The sequence below is a fragment of the Aedes aegypti genome, chromosome 1 (genome assembly GCF_002204515.2).
Source record: "Aedes aegypti strain LVP_AGWG chromosome 1, AaegL5.0 Primary Assembly, whole genome shotgun sequence".
Taxonomy (NCBI): domain Eukaryota; kingdom Metazoa; phylum Arthropoda; class Insecta; order Diptera; family Culicidae; genus Aedes; species Aedes aegypti.
Window position 1 is genome coordinate 60,609,547 of NC_035107.1, and position 17,721 is coordinate 60,627,267.

General features: G+C 38.3%; 1 protein-coding gene across 1 annotated transcript; it reads left to right on the forward strand.

Annotated features, from left to right (window-relative positions):
• The first annotated feature begins 336 nt into the window (after nt 1-336).
• On the forward strand, nt 337-15,596 carry LOC5580023 (brahma-associated protein of 60 kDa). The gene is made up of 3 exons (XM_001653855.2): nt 337-702; nt 764-960; nt 14,135-15,596. The coding sequence occupies exons 1-3, from the start codon at nt 559-561 to the stop codon at nt 15,330-15,332; spliced, it is 1,539 nt and encodes a 512-aa protein (XP_001653905.2). The 5' UTR covers nt 337-558; the 3' UTR covers nt 15,333-15,596.
• Nucleotides 15,597-17,721: the final 2,125 nt, after the last annotated feature.

Genomic DNA, 17,721 nt, shown 5'->3' on the forward strand with positions numbered 1-17,721 from the left:
TAAACCTGGTTTACGGCCTAAGCGAAGGTGAAGAAATCGGCCCTGAGTGGATTAAAATAACCTAATTTTAGGTAAACTTGAAAGAACCCAAATTTAGCTTATTCAATGGACATTTGACGCTGGGAAGGAGCGTCTCTCTCTGTTTTTTTTAGGAACATTGCTGTAGCGAGAGAGGTGAATCAACCCAACCGTGAGTATAAACTGTACTTAATTTTGGGTAAACTCAAAAATAAGGATTTTTTTCTCTGATTTTTTTCTCCTGTACCAAAATCTTTCTCCGTTAACATTGGTAACGCTCGTAACGCACTACCTACGTTTGTGTGCGTGTGGAAAACAAAATGCCGAGTTGAGCTGAGCTGTCAAAATCGCATCCCTGGCCAGTAGCGAAAACTTTGTCACGGCTTGGTTTTTCCGCAAATTTCGTAAAAATTGCGTTCGTTTTCCAGCGGAAAAGTGTCTTTCCCGTAAAGTTGTGAATCGCGCTTCGCGGAAACGATTGGATAAGTGAGTTTTCGTTTCGATTGCCGGCTTGAGTGCAGAGAGAGGAGCAGCGACATAATGTCCCAACGCTTTCCTCCAGCGGGGCCCAGTGGTGCTCCGCCCGGTGCTCCCGGTCCACAGCGGTATCCTCCGTCTCCGGCCGGGCAGCCCAGTCAACCGCCGCCGGGAATGCGTCCGTACGGGCCTGGGAACAATTTTCCGGTAAGTTTTGTGAATAATCTGCAATGTAGGGTATTGGTAAAGCAGTGTTTTTTCTCGGCAGCCCCGCGGTTACACTCCCCCTCCCCAGATGCCCGGTGGACCTCCGCCGCAAAACCCACCGGCAATGCATCCGCGACCGATGCAGCCGGGCTTCCAGGCTGGCAGTATGCGTGGTTCGCCAATGCCGAGCGGATCGTCAGGAGGGAGCAAACGTCCAGCGGACAATCGAAGCACCATGAGTCAACCACCCCCGAAGAGGTGAGAATTGAAATGTTTGAGTAGAGGGGTATATTCAGGGCTGGTAGTAGGTCTCTTCTTTAGCCGAGTGGTTAGAACTCGGGGCTACACAGCAAAGCCATGCTGAAGGTGTCTGGGTTCGATTCCCGGTCGATTTAGGATCTTTTCAGAATAGAAATTACCTTGACTTCTCTGGGATAGTGTAATATAGTACCTGCCACACGATATACAAATGCGAAAATAATTGATTTGGACAAGAAAGCTCACAATGACTACAGACGAGTCACATAAATCTGCTCAATTTACAAAATAGACCCCTCAATGCGAATCAGAAGAAGAAAGTTTTCGGGGAGTGACCAGTTATTGCAAGTCCCCCAAAAGATTTTTTTTATGGAAGGGTCTCCAAAGTCTCCTTTTTAATCAAAACGGTCTCTAAATTCTCTATCTTGCATTTTCTCCTTGTAGTAAATCCTGATGCAGTAGTCTAGAGGCTCCAAAGAAACCTTCAGAGTCTAATCTACGAATAACCTTTGCAGCTCTTTTAAATGGGTTTAGAGAAATTTATCAAGTAAAATCTTCATGGGCTCTTCAATATTTCATCTAAGATTTCACACCAGCAAATACAGCAATCGTTCTGTTGTTGTTTGAGAGGGACTTTAACCCGAATCGTTCTGATTGTTCCTTCCTACTCACATTTCTTTAGGGATTTTGTACGACTTTTTCAAGTAATTCCTTCAGGAAATCCTGTGTGGTATTATCCGGGGATTCTTTTGATTATTTTTTCAAATAATTTTCTTAACAATTTATCTAGTAAATCCACCAAGGCTTCCTAAGGAGTCATGGAATTTTGTTTTGATCTTTGCAAGAGATCAACAGGAATTTCTAGGGAAATTTTATCTGAGATTACTATAGGATTTGTTTGAAAAACCTACAAAAAATATATTCTTTTCAAAATTTGTGGATAAATCATAAGAGATGTTATTTGGAAAATTTCTCAAATAATTTATTGAGAACTTTCTGAAGAAGTCTTATGCGAAATCTCTGGAGTAATTTCTGAAGGTTTCCTTTGTCAAACTCCTGGTTGAAAGCGCATAGAAAACGCAAACAAAAAAATGGGGTGGTTAAAGTCTGTTACATTATCGTGGGGTTGACGTAGAACTATTACACAGCGTAACAAAAATGACATGTTTGCGTGTCTCAAGAACCAAATTATATGTCTCTAGTAGATTTGGGGCTGCTGAATCTGATGCCGTTCTCAGAAATGTTCCAGCACGTCACAATTTTTAGCTACAGGTCGCCAAAGTTGTACTAAACACTGCTTTTATTAATGTTTACATGAAATTAAAAGAACAATTTATCATACTTTTTTGTAATCTAATCCACCAAACATGCAAAATAGAACTTGAACTTTCATTTCAGACATAATTTGATTGAAATTGCGCGATTAAATTTCGATTAAACCGATTTTTTCAACATGCTTGCAGTCTCCATACAATATTCTTCGTTTCTTTTATACGGCAAAATACAACAATTCTCTAAACCATCAAAAAATAACTTTTCCGTATCGAAAATAATACAAACTTTAATGATAAGTATTGTTATACACATAAAGTTTGAATTCAGTGGCAAATTAAGCCAATATATTACCTTACAAGCTGGAAAACTTGCATGCAAGTTGGCTGAAATAGTCATTTTTTGCATTTTCAACAGTCAATATCTCAAAAACTGGACGTGCTATGATATTTCTGAAAACGGCAATGGATTCAGCAACCCTTAATTAAACGAATAGCGGTATTTTGGTGCTAGAGACAAAAACGTGTTCCGCAGTGTTATGGACACAACTTCGATCAATTCGGGGTTAGACTCTTACAACAGTGTGGTAGCTTTTTGCAGGTGATAGGATGTTTGTTGATAGATGAAAGATGCTGTGATTGTTAGTATTCGATAAGGAAGATCTGTCATTTGGTTTGGAAGTTTTTTTTTCTGAATTTCGGACTTCAAAGTAAAATAGGGTTTCGTTTTACTTCGTCGTAAGCGCTATTATTCGTCATATCAAACTTCAAATGTTCCACTACGGCGGATATTCCAACTTACCTGCACCATACATTCATTTTCCAAGTGTATTTTTGTGAGAGCTGTCATGGTTTGTACACTTGTACACCAGAAATGCAATAAAACTACTGTATTTCGTTAAATAACTTCAGTTCATTTATCCACTTTGTACTTTTTCACCGAAATCGTATGGACAAACACGATTTGCGAGAAATGCTTAACGATCTACACCCAGTCACACCACTTTATGATACAAGTTTCTTCCCGCCCCTGTGTGACTTACTTCGCCGGGCATTTATTTTCACTATGGAAAACCTTCGTACTTCTTCAATGAAGGGTTTCATTCCAATCACACGCCGTAAAAGTTCTATAATTCACGAAATTTTATGAAATTTCCTCATCATCCTCATTTCACTGCAATACTGCGAAAATTGCAGCTCTCACTGATCAATGCTTAAAACGATGGATACTAGCACATCACCCTACTTTAAAAAGGATTTGATTTGATTATGATGTTAGAATGACAGTGAAGTTTGAGTATGAGTGTAATGAAAGATTATTAATAATTTGTCATGTGTATGAATTTGTAGGTATACTAGTTGTGGTCGCTTCATTTGGACGATTTGCCAAGAATTGCTGCCTTTGGCGTGATGGAACTTGAAAGAATTGGTAGAGTTTGTCAACAATGATCCTTGCAGTAAAGTAACCCGCGACAAACCAACATATACCAATTGCTGATCCTGGCTTTTGTCATAGTCGTACACGACCTCGGGGAGAGTTCCACCTTGCGACATATGAACAGTAAAAGCACAGGCATTAACCACCGGAAACTGAATGCGTTTGCATTTGATTATGCCGCTCAGTTTGATACTAAAATAATAATTCTCTATACAGAAGTGAAATTGGAATTTCAAGACCAAGAGCGTTACGTTGGCATGAAATATTTTGAACTCTTATAGCTTTTTGCTGGCTTAACGAAATTCCTTGATTAGCACCTCAATTGAAACACAAGGCAAGTTCGTGTCGTTTACTTACTGAATCCCACGAATAAATAGGGTGCTAGAGAAAATTTGACGTCATTTGCTTTTCACTCTCCACTTGGATCGCATCTCAGCAGGCAAAAGATCGGCTTGCTCTGACCGGGCGTGTTTCTCAGGCACAGAAATCGATAGCGAAGGACCCCCCCCCGTATTTCTTGCTTCGTTCAAATCAAACTCAACGAGAGAAGATGCCGTCCGAAGCCAAAGCCATCACGCTGCCGCCGCCAAGAAAAAGAAGAGGAAGCAGTCCACAGGAGAATGAGATGGTTGTGACCGCCATCGCAGTCCTAAACTGTGATTGTGGCTGGCATCCGAGAAGAAGGAAAATGTGTCCGTGTGACTCGAATTCAACAATTCAATCGGCCCTTTTCAGAGCCAACAAATGTGTTCTAAAGAGTTATGTGTAAAATATTTCCTAATATGTTTACCACATACTTGCTATAATCTCATAATTCATCTCGTAGCATCATACAATATCTGATTTATTGCGAATAATCGACAATACGATAATTTGAGGATGTTTCCGGGGACGCTGCTGCAGTGCCGTCGGGATGCAATAACAGCATAATGCTCATCTTGTACATCCCATGCCAAGACATCAATTTCATATAGCTTATTTCCTATTTGACCTATTTCTTCGATTTCTGATCTGGGAAATAGGCTATATGACAACCACAGGGATTAAGTCGAAATCTGGACACGTGGCTCAATTTTGAGTGTTCCACATACCCGAAGATTGGCAGCTCTTCAGATCAGCCGATCAAGAGGCTTCTAGTAGTGGTGCCTAACGGGATTGTATCTTAACGCTCAACGCTCCGTCATCGTCATCATCAAAACTTCAAAAGCAGTTTTTCCGTTCCAAACTGAAAATTATTCGATGAAAATGTGCTCACTGTGTTTTATTTGGAGAATACAATACAGTGAACACATTTTCCAGAAAATTTTCTTGAATTTGCTTTTAAAAATTACAAAATTAATGACGGATCCTGCCCTCATAACTATATCGATGCTGCGATTATCACGAGTAGCTCTCACTACCTCGAAAGCTTAAATGAAATGAACCGAATCAGTCGCAAGTAGTATATACTACACAATTTGAATAGCAGACGATATTCCTCCCTTTCTTATTCTTCGCTTATTTTCTGATCAACCAATCTCAGGGCTGGTAGCAGTCAGAGCCCAAAATAATAGTGACTTTAGTGACCAAAATGATCAAAATAGTGACCAAAAAGTGAATGCACATATTGGGTAAATTCAGAATGTAAAGAACAGCAGTAGTTATTGGAAATGTTTCTTAACATTTATCTGTCCAGGATAAGACTTGATAGCTCAAAACGATGGTGCATCTAAGATGTAACTTCTTCATAAAAAGGATGAATTTCAGAACATTCTGAAAAAAAAAATTCTCGCTGTATCAAAAATTTAAAACAAGCAGAAAATAGAAACAAAGGTAAAATTTGTGGCAGAATTTCCGTAAAATTAAAACCTTTTTTTCCAATAAATGAATTTCTGAGAACAATCATATCGTAAAACTCGTGAGGTTACGGGATTTAACTGTTCTACGACCCTGAAATTGACTAATATTGCATACCGTGAACCCCCGCTAATATGAACGGCATCTCATGCAAACCATTGGAACTTAAAACCGTGTTTCTGGTTAGCCTTCTGGCTGTTTTGTTTTGATTCAACGTTTCGTTTCACAACGTTCCATTTGACTTCATTGCCTTCCATGAGCTAAATGACTGTTTAATCATTTTTTTTATCTGAATGAATCGGGGATCAAATTAAAAAGTGATCAGATTGAAAGCGGTCAAATCAACAGGGGTATCCAGTACTTAGATTATAAACAAACAGTAAACGATTGAAACCGCATATGTGTTGCTAAAATTCATGAACAGGTGTATTTGACGTTAGGAAATCGCCACTGATATCACTACTAATGAATCATAATTGTCTAACAATGTTTAAACATTCATTATAGAAACGTTTGTAAGGTTTTGAAGTTTCCATGTACACGACGAACAGGCTATAGCCTAGAACTCGACAATTTAAATGTGCAATTTAAGAACGTGTTTTTGTACAAAAAGTCGAGTGAAAACAATAGTAAGGGTTAATGAATGGAAAAATGTATTTTTTATTGATTGGAATTTCTAATGTAATTTCTCAAACGATTTCTAGGAAAATTATTACTCACATTTAAAATTCTGGACGAGTTTTTAACAAACTCTTTTATATTATTTTACTGTTTTCCAAACCGTCTCCGGCTAATCTTCCAGAGGAGTTTGATGAGGATCTTTCAGAAAGCAGATTTAAGATTCCTTATATAATTGCAGATTACTACTGCAGGTTCACTAGTAATTTATTCAGCAGGTCTGACGGGTATTGGTCCTGATTTTCGCATAAGTTTAGTAAAATATTTTGGTCGGAAAATTCAGTTCAAATTTGCTTTCTTCTGGAGGAAATCTACAGAGGAATTCCTGGACAAAATCCCCGGAGAAATTCCTGGAGGAAATCCTCGGATAAATTATCTGAACAAATCCCCAAAGCAATTTGTAGAAGAATTCTTGGACGAAATCTACGGTGGAATTGCTTTTGGAATGTTTCTGAGAAACTTCTGGAGAAAATTCCCGAAGGATTTCTTAGAGTTCCTGGCCTTAAAGGATTTTCTGAAGGTAATTCCTGGAAGAAATCATGGATGAAATCTACGAAGAAATTTCTGATCGAAATACTCGAAGGGATTCCTGGAGAACATCCCCGGAGGTATTGCTGTAGCAAATCCGCAGATGAATTCCTGAAAGAAGTCCCCGTAGAAAAAAACGTAGGGGAAACTGCTGGTGGGAATGCATTGAGTAGTTCCTGGTGGAAATTTTGTTAGACACATCGGAGCAACTTTGGTAGGATTTCTGGAAGAGCTCCTGGACGACTGTGTTGAAGGACTTCGTTGAGGAATCTTTAGATGTATTCTCGTAGAAATTCTTGGTGAAATTCCTGCAAGAATTCCTAAATGATTCCCCGGAGAAATAGCCTGATGTTCGCTTTCCTTCTTAAATCACTCAACTTTTGCAATCTCATCTCCTAGACTACAAAGCTATTTCAGGGACAAAAATCCGAACAAACATATGTCAAACCAGATTTGAAACAGCTCAAATCTTAATCCAAATATGACCAAAAATGGACCAGGCAGCTAGCCTGTTCAAAAAAAAAATGGACCTGAAAACTGGTATAAAATAAAATTGGAACTTCATTTGCATCATCGGTTCAAACTCCATTTTTTACTATGGTCCAAAAATTTGGACCTTACCTGTGATTTCGTCCACCGGTGAAGTTGCCCTAAGTTTCACCAGAATCTCCTACATAAATTTTCTCAGATTTTTTTTTTTGTGGGAAACGTTTACGAAATATTCACCTGAATCTTCCAGAATGCTAGCCAGGATTCCCTATTTTTCTTGACACTTTCTTTTCTCAATCACACTAATTGTCTTTAAATATAACAAATATCTACTTCTTTTTGATGGAGTTTTAAAGGCTCAACCAGTCTTAAATTGCATTTTATCAGATCACGAAAATAGTGACTATAGTGACCATTTTTCTGAAAAATGTGACATTAGTGACTTTTTGTTGGAAATAGTGACTTTTAAGTGACCAGGTCGAAAAAAGTGACCAAGTCACTAAAAAGTGATTTGCTACCAGCCCTGCAATCTGGGACATAAGGTACACTGAGAACAGCGTTGCGGTTGAAAATACTATATCAGAGGGTTAAATTAAATACACAATGCCACTTGATTTGTGCAGACTAAATTCGCATTTATTTAGAATATTTTGTGCATTCATTTTTACCATGGCACCATTTTTATAGTAAAAATTACTATGTCATGGTTAAAAACTTGCAGCAGACCAGAATCGAACCGAGAATCTGGCGATTGTCAAGCGCGAACGCAAGCCGCTCGGCTATCGACGCGGTTAGATTGAGAGGGAACAAAACGCAAATAAAAAGCGTTCATGATAGCTCAATCGTGGTTGGAATAGTAAATTTAAAAACACGTTCATGGTTCTCATTACTGCAACGCTTGTTTCAGTGTATATAAAGTTGATGTCTTGGTTAGGAATTTACATATCTTTGAAAATTCAAAAAAAAATCGCGTTCGAATGCACAATAAAACATTATTTTAATAGTTTACAATAATTGAGAACACACGAGTGTTTTGCCTTCGAGCAAATTTTAAATATTTCTGATCAATGTGCGTAAAAGTTATGGAAATCGGAATTCTAAACCCAATACAAGCGTTAATATGAATGATCTGCTTTATATAATATGACATTTTCAATGGATTTCTTTATTGAAACTAACATGTAGAAAAATTTCAGATCAATAGATGCTTATTACAACTGGTCAAGAAACAGTTTAGTGAACAGTATTTAAAATCTGTTGCAATTCTAATACATTTCTCAAGTTCTGTACTCGCGAATTTAGGTAATGTTCCCCCATTATATCACCGATGCTGTCAAAAATCCCGAGCAGAAGAAAATAACTACTGAATACCGGAATGAGGTATTCCATACCAGATAATTTCCAATACTTACAACCTGAATGAGGTATGAATGAGCCCTGCATAAGAGGTAAAATACCGTCGTTGGGGGTGACAATGGGTCAAAAAGGGATGTGTACGAATTATTTATTGAATAACTATCGCAATTTAACTCCAATAAACTTCAAATTTGGTTTGTATGTACTTTGATGGTACATTAACAACTGTTCAAAACATTAAAGAAAAAATATTTATTCACAGCGGCACCACAAGTGAATGAAAAATGACCCAATCTCACCCCATAGAGGGGGTGACATTGGGTCACTGTAATTGAAATAACTTGTTTTTGATAATATGGTTGCAAAACCATTCACAGCTGAAGAATATTGATGAAATACGATGCAAACAAGATGAAAAAATATCTAAGATGTTTCACAAGTATGATAAACCCACTTAAAAGAACGATTATACCAAAAAAATAGAAGAGCTATGAGAAATAATATGTGAACACAACATTCATCGTCAAGTTTACATAAATTTTCAATTTTTTTCCCTCGAATTGTCTTCAAAGTCTCATCCCCATTGCCATGAAGCCTATTCAGTTTCCCCAAAGGTGTACTGAAACAGAGATTATTTTAAATCTTCGCAAATAGTTTAATTTCGTAGCGACATTCCACGATCAATACATTTCAGACAGATGTTGACGTCATAATCACGATATTTCAGTGTTCCAACTCATTTGTACTTCCAGGAGATGTTTCTATAATATGAAAACACTGATAAATAATTAAATTAAAAAAAAAAAAAACAATCCATTTGATAAAATTTTACGATGTTGCTGCGCACGAAGCACAGTTGCTGGATTGAGAAGTTGTCAAAATGCGTTGCATTGTTATTCAATGTACGGAATCCTCAAGTAGACTAGTTTGATCTTTCAGAGATGCTGTATTTAGAAAGAATAAACACATCTTAATGAAAAAGAGAACTACCGGCACCGTAAAATGTCAAAAAAGTGGACATGCAATTTCATTTACTGTCGTTCTTACTTGACCCAATCTCATCCCCATTTTTGTGAAGTGTATTGAAAGGCTTTAAACCTTCTACTAATATAACGGTAGAGGTTAAAGTACATGCGTGATACTTTGCACAGGAGAAATTTAATGTTGTAAATTTTATCTAATTTCAACATACAAGTTTATTGATATAGTAAACAAAAACTACTATTTCTAAAAATGTATATTGTGATGAATTATGTGTAATAATATGCTCCCTAACATATGAATTATTAATTTTATTAATATCACCGTTATTAGCTGAAATAATTCATAAATCATATTTTTCCGTTTTGACCCAATCTCACCCCCAAGACCCATTGTCACCCCCATCGACGGAACCTCAAATAATACCTTTTGCATACTCTACAAATACCAAGCTGATAACTAGATCAGGTATTGTAATAGCTCAGCTTAGCTTAGCTTAGACTGACTACACATATCAATGGTTGCTATTCCGTGATTGACCGAGGTCAGTGAAAATGCACAAAGAATCAACTAGAAGATCGGCTGGGATTGGCCATAATCTTCTTCAGTGTGCATAATTCAGTGCCTCTATACATGGTCAATAACGGCGCCGGCCACGTCCTTGCAGTCAGGTGGGATTGGGGGAAGGAATGTTAGTGTTTAACCTTTGCTATTTGGAGACCGTGTTTGCCTCTGCATCTCCACAAAGGTTACTGGGAGGGATGTTTGTTGATGGGGAGGATCGTTGGGTCACAGGATTCACTTTGATAAGCGATTAGACCATGATAAATTATCATTTGTGAGCTATAAATATGCTTATATGTAAATATAATATTTTCATTTGGTGTGAACAATATCTATGTAGAGAAAAATTATGCAGACACTTGAGGTGACGAACCTATCAAAGTTTGTTGAATAAAGTGAACCTTTCGCAAGTCTACACTCGTAGTGTCGAACCATTCAAAGTTTTTTTTTTAATTACAAAAATAAAAGTAAAAGGAAAAAGGTGTTTTGAGAAAAAAAATTGGACGTAAATAATTTATGAATCAGAGTTTATGTCGACACTCACAGTGACGAACCTTTCATAGTTTATTGAAAAATCCTATTTACGTCTCACCGTTGTAACGATTAAAGGTGCAATCATACATATTTTATAGATTAGAAATAGTAGCATGAAACGAGCTCACCAATTGATCCGTCATCCTTGAGCAGCAACAATTCACTTTCAGCTTCACTCGTTTGCTCGGCTATATAAAAACACACAGAGAAAATAACTTCAATTCAAATGCGCCAGCTCATGGAACGACCAAATGAGCTGAATTTTTCAGAAAGGCTTCCTCTAACCCCAAGAAATAATCCTGGGGGGTGCCCCGTGGAATCATGCAACTTTATTTTTCTCCCATACTGAGCTGGGCCAGTCTAAATTGTGGCAGGTACGATGATACTTTATGCCCAGGGAAGTCAAGGAAATTTCCATTACGAAAAGATCCTAGACCGACCGGGAATCGAACCCAGACACCGTCAGCATGGCTTTGCTTTGTAGCCGCGGACTCTAACCACTCGGCTAAGGAAGGCCCCTGTGTATATGTGAATAAGTTCTCTGTTTATATGACAAACCAGCTGAATATTTCATGGGTGCACAACAGCAACAGGGTACCGGATTATAGGGATTTACTGGAAATCTGGAAACGTAGCTCAATCTTGAAATCCTGAGCGATTCCACAAGCCAGACTCTCGATAAGCAGCTCCTCGGATCAGCCACTCAGGGAGCTCTAGTATTGGTGCCTAGCGGGCTTGTTTCTTGACTGCACTACCGATGCTGAGTTTATCACGAGTCGAAATCTGGAAGCGCGGGTCGGTCAACCTAGAAATCTTGAGCGATTTCACAAACCAGATGCTGGATTGGCAGCTTGAAGATTAACAGATCAGCAGGCTTCTAGCAGCGAGATATTTCTCGCTGAGCAAGTTCAGAGGAGCTCTTACCAGTTCGAAAGCGGAAATGGTATGAAACTGAATCCGACGAAGGAAGCATGTTTTATAACCTTAGAATAGCAGATGATGCTTCTCCCTTATGTGCTGTTGGCTTTCCGATCGACCAATCTGGGAAATGGGTATGTGCTAATAATGTGTTTGGCTTAGAATTACTTGCGGAGAATGCTAATGCTTGAGAAATTGGTGGAACATGAATTGTTGGAAGCAGGCCCATGGCACTGGACGACTCTTAGCGTAGTCAACATCTCCATGTGTTTACTCATTTTCGGGTGATTTGAATCGAGAGTGTAATCAGAATGCGAAATTTTGTTTAATGTTTATGATCCGTAATCGAGCAAGTTTCGCAATCAAATCACTGATTGCTTGCTTGGAGGCTTGCAGGATGCCTCCTTCCAAAACCATCGAAATGTTGAATGTGCTTCAACTTTTTGGCACATTATTAGCTGATTTAACAATATCGAAAATTGATAATCAAACCATAGCAAACAATTAAACAAAATAATGGTCTTTATTTTCACAGTTCTTACAACTGACAGTGGGCGATATTCACTTATCGCCCGGGACATCCTGGCTACGAAGAACACTGTGTATCGATATATGGTTGTCATGGGCTTGGTTGGAATGGCTAAGCTTCAACCCAGGCGAAATGACATTTAGTGTAGAAATTCACAGCAGAATGAAAGAGAGGCAAATAGAAAATAGTCATTAATGCATAAACTTAAGTAATTCTGTGACTTTTTTTTATTTCTGAGTGCTCTTGGTTTTGAAATTCAAATTTCACTCCTGTATAGAGAAGAAAGACGTAGATCTACGTCAAAATACATAAAGTAATAGGGTGTTTTATGTATTTTGGACAGAGCGTTACGCGTATATAATTTGGCCACTTCCATTTGATTCTGCCGTAAATGGCCAAATTATATACGCGTAACGGTCTGTCCAAAATACTTTGATCACCCTATAGGCAGTAACACTTGTCATGTAATGTCAAGATGAATTTAAAATAAAACTTAGAAATATCCTCAAAAAAATCTCTGGTCGTATTACGTGAGATATCCTTATGATAACTTTTATCATTTGGTTTCTGTTTGGTTCCTTTTCGTGTCCTGCTTGTTCTCTTTTTTCAGATATTTTTTATAATGAAAATGAATCGAAGCCAAACCACAATTTTTCAAGAGCGCAAATTTGGAAAACCACTCATCAGTTTATGATGAATACTTAATCGATTGATCACCACCAGCATCAGCTCCGTTAGCTTATAAGTTTTATTAAAACTTCCTAATTATTCATTCCTTGTCACTGAAGCATGAATTAGGGGTCAACTGCGAGGTGAAATTTTACCATCTGAACAGGACTGTCAGTATTAACACTCTAACCAATTGAAACAATCGCTACCGACACTACGCGGCTATCTAGCATGATCTGGAAAAGGAAGTTAATATTGAGTAGGGTGCCGGTACCAATGGTTGTAATGTACCAGTAGATTGGACTATGGAATAAAACGTACATTTTTTGATAAAAACGACATGTGCTATTTTTGGTGCTTTTTTCAGCTTTTTATTTCATCAAAAAGTCATATAAATAATTAAGTTTACGCAAAAAATTTGCTCCCTTGCACCAATAGTTGCCGTCGTGTTCCAGTAGTGGATCAACGGATGGAAGCAGTTTTTAAAATGATGAAAAGTCCCAGAGATGTTATTAATGCTTTATTCGAAAGATATTAGTTGCTATTCGAAGGGAAAAATGTTAAACCTGTGTAAAAATTTGCCTTTTTGTTTAAAATTCCTTGTATAATTCCCAAACATCTAATACTGCTGGAGCACTAGCGCAACTACTGGAACACGTGTACCAATAGTGGCTCAAGCGATTTTATGTTAAAAAATTAGTTTTATCACTCTTTTTATATTTTTCCCATATAGTAGAGTTTGAAATCTTTCTGTTGACGCCAAAAGATCTTTGCTAAGGCTTTTCGTTATTTTGTTATGATTTTTTATAGCTTAGGTAGTCCACTAATGGCACCGGCACCCTATTAAATCCTGATTCATCTAAGCCGCCAACTGCCACTGATGATAATTTCCTGGAAGACATTGGAGTTTCTTGAGAAAAATTTTGAATTTGTCCTTAGAAAATAGGTTTGTTGAACACATTCTTTGAGGAATACATTCCCTTTCTCAGAAAGTTCTTCATCACTGTAACATTGGCAAATACCTGAATTAGTTACTAATAAAATTGTTGGATAAAATCATGAAAAAACACACAGTATTATGAGCAGTAATGTAATCGTAAATGTAAAGAAGAATTTCCAAAAAAATTTAGCAATATCCACAGAAAAATGTCTGCTCGGATTATGTGGGAAATCATTATGATAGCTTTAATCTCCTGGTTCCTGTTTGTTTTTTTTTTCTCTTTTCTTGATTCCTGTTTGGTCTCATTTTAGTTAATGTTTGATCTGTTTTTGTATCTTTTTTCTATCTCCTTTGTCGGATGACCTCACTCTTAAGTTCCTATTTTCAAGACACTCAGTTTCTGCCAGCCCTTGATATTGAAGAACACCTTTTCTTTCTTCCAGTGACTATCCGGCGAAGAAAAAGAAGAAACTGGCGGACAAAATCCTACCCCAGAAGGTACGCGACCTGGTTCCGGAATCGCAGGCCTACATGGACCTGTTGGCGTTCGAACGCAAGCTGGACGCGACGATTATGCGCAAGCGGCTGGACATTCAGGAAGCCCTGAAGCGTCCAATGAAGCAGAAGCGAAAACTCCGGATCTTCATTTCCAACACGTTCTACCCGAGCAAGGAGACCGAAGGCGGCGATCCGGGCGCTGAGAGCTCGGTTGCTTCGTGGGAACTGCGCGTGGAGGGACGCCTTCTGGAGGATAACAAGTCGGATCCGAACAAAATCAAGCGTAAGTTCTCGAGCTTCTTCAAGTCGTTGGTCATCGAGCTGGACAAGGAGCTGTACGGGCCGGACAATCATCTGGTTGAGTGGCATCGTACCCATTCCACTCAGGAGACGGACGGATTCCAGGTGAAGCGTCCCGGAGATCGCAACGTCCGATGCACGATCTTGCTGTTGTTGGACTATCAGCCGTTGCAGTTCAAGTTGGATCCGCGTTTGGCCCGTCTTTTGGGGGTTCACACCCAGACGCGTCCGGTTATCATTTCCGCACTGTGGCAGTATATTAAGACTCATAAGCTCCAGGACGCCCATGAACGCGAGTACATTACTTGCGATAAATATCTGGAGCAGATCTTCGGCTGCCAGAGAATGAAGTTTGCGGAGATCCCGCAGCGCTTGAATCCGCTCCTGCACCCTCCAGATCCAATCGTCATCAACCACGTGATCACCGTGGAAGGAGGAATGGAGAACAAGCAAACTGCTTGCTACGACATCGACGTCGAGGTGGACGACACCCTGAAGAATCAGATGAACAACTTTTTGCTGAGCACTGCCTCCCAGCAGGAGATTCAAACGCTGGACAGCAAGATCCATGACACGGTGGAGACGATCAACCAGCTCAAAACGAACCGAGAGTTCTTCCTGAGCTTCGCCAAGGATCCGCAGACGTTCATACACAAGTGGATCGTTTCGCAGACGCGCGATCTCAAGACGATGACCGATATCGTCGGGAATCCGGAGGAGGAACGCCGCGCCGAGTTCTATTACCAACCGTGGACTCAGGAGGCGGTCTCGCGGTACTTCTTCACCAAGGTCAATCAGAAGCGGGCCGAGCTGGAGCAAGCTTTGGGCATTCGGAACTCCTAGGCGGGAAATTGCATTCGTTCGTTTACTTGTCGGTGATTTGATGTGCGTTTTTGTCTTAAGTCTTAGGAATCTGGACCGCGGACAGGTAAGTCTAGCGATTTTGGAATGCGCGGGGATTCAATATTTCTTTTAACAGTTTAGTATGATCTTTCCGAGTATTCGGATTTATAATATTAATTGAATGACGATTTAGTAGTAATGATGTGCTCTAGAATTCTGAATACTGCAAGAAATTATGATTAATAAAGTATGTCCTAGAGAAGACCCTTATTTAGTATCTAATTGGGTAGTGTTTTATCACAGAAGGATCATTGTAGATCCTTGCCAAGCCATGTCTATGAGTTCTGTGTAATAATGTCTAACCCTGCCTACGTTCTACGCACCGTACAGGTGTTCCTCGAAACATTGGTTCAACCTTTCAAAAATTATAATGTTCTCCGTTGAAATGGATTCACTATGAAACAAATCAATCACATCGGCATTAGTTGTAAACGGAGACTGACTTCTCTCGATATGCGGAATAAGTGGAATTTTGAAAATTTAGTAGGTAGGTATTCCTATTGACCGCAAATGTTGCCCTGGCCAGTTAGATACCCGACATTCCTTATTGTACACGACTGTCACTATACTTTCTTCATGATTTGTCTAAAGAAATCTCCAGAAGTTTTCATCAATTCTCCCAGTAATAACTTAAAAATTTATGCAGGCATTCGGTGAAGAGTTCTTAGGAGAATTGCTCAAGATTTTATCTCGGGATTACTGTTGAGGAATATCTAACCAGTTGTTCATGTTTTCTTCCAGAAACTTCTTTAAAAAAATCCTTCCGCTATTACATTAAACGTATGAACCATTTCAGGGATCTTCTAGAGATTCCACAAAATATTTGCCTAATATTTCACAAATTACACTGCGGAACACGTTTTAATCTTAAGCACCAAAATACTGCTGTTTTCTTAATTAAGGGTTGCTGAATCTCTTTCCATTTTCAAAAATATCAAAGCACGTCTATTTTCTTAGTTATTGACTGTTGAAAATGTAAAATTTGACTATTTCAGCCAACTTGCATGCAAGTTTGCCCACTTAAATGGCAATTTATTTGCCACAGAATTCAAACTTCATGTGTGTAACAATAATAGAAATAATAAACCATAGAAGAATAATGTCGCTGGTGTTCCCTTTGTTCTCGCTCAGAAACATGTTGGGTACATAAGTGTCAAACTGCATACATTTTCGCGTTGACATTTATAGCCCCGCCTATCTCTGCCAGCAAAAGATGTTCCTACTGCGACGCCAGCGACATTCTTCTTCTATGGTTTATTACTTCTATTGTAACAATACATACCAACAAGGTTTATAATACTTTCGATGGTCAAAAGTTATTTTTGGTGGTTTAGAAAAGTATTGTATTTTGCCATATAAGAAAGTTTTGTATGGAGACTGCAAGCATGTTGACAAAATCGATTTAATGTAAATTTTATCTTGCAATTTCAAGATATAATTTGTCTAAATTGAAAGATCAAGTCCTAATTTTTACGATTGGTAGATTAGATCACAAAAAATTGATAAATCATACCTTGAATCTCATATAAACATCAATTAAACCAGTGTTTTATACAACTTTGTCGACCTGTAGCTAAAAATTGTGACGTGCTGAAATATTTATGAAAACAGCATCAGATTCAGCTACCCCAAATTTACTAGAGACACATAATTTGATTCCTGAGACACGCAAAAATGTCATTTTTGTTACGCTGTGTTACTCTTCCTTGAATTCCTTTGCAAATTTCAGGGTTAGTAGTAGGGGTAGTCGGGGTGGAATGAGCACCCTTTGAAAACTGCATAAATTCTTGAAATTTCACCTAAAATATCATGCAATCCCAAAGCTGACAAGGAAATTAAGCAATAGAATGAAGTTCAAAAAAAAACTGCCCATATTACCCCGAATGGGTCTTGAAAATTTCATCATCAATTCAATCTTTTTGCACGGAGTGTTTATAAATACTAATAAATAACGTTCAAGTGTAGTGAAAACAATAATTCTCGATTACTTTTTCAAATCGACGTAAGTAACCTTCATACGGTTTTGAGAAAATTAATTAAGAAAAATCACAACCTGTCTTCTAAAACTGTTTTAAAATGAATCAAATCACCTTTTAAACATTTTTTCGCCGTGTGCACTGCTTAAATTTAGCATACAATTAGCTCGCGTTTAAAAACTAGGTAGTTTCTATTATTTCCCACAAAAATAATTATTACAAAACGATAAGCTGTTTCATATAGTTACTTTCGACGTTTTTCTACCAGTGTAAAATCGGCTCGAGTAGTGATTTGTTTCAATTCGTGGTTAAGTCACTTTGTCTTTCCATTCAACGAAGTGGTGAAAGTAGTG

What these genes read in the sequence shown, in the direction of transcription:
- LOC5580023 (XM_001653855.2), top strand. Translation starts at nt 559, where the DNA reads ATGTCCCAACGCTTTCCTCCAGCGGGGCCCAGTGGTGCTCCGCCCGGT. An exon ending in GGCCTGGGAACAATTTTCCG is followed by an intron (nt 703 to 763) that starts GTAAGTTTTGTG and finishes TTTTCTCGGCAG; the next exon opens with CCCCGCGGTTACACTCCCCC. An exon ending in AGTCAACCACCCCCGAAGAG is followed by an intron (nt 961 to 14,134) that starts GTGAGAATTGAA and finishes TCTTTCTTCCAG; the next exon opens with TGACTATCCGGCGAAGAAAA.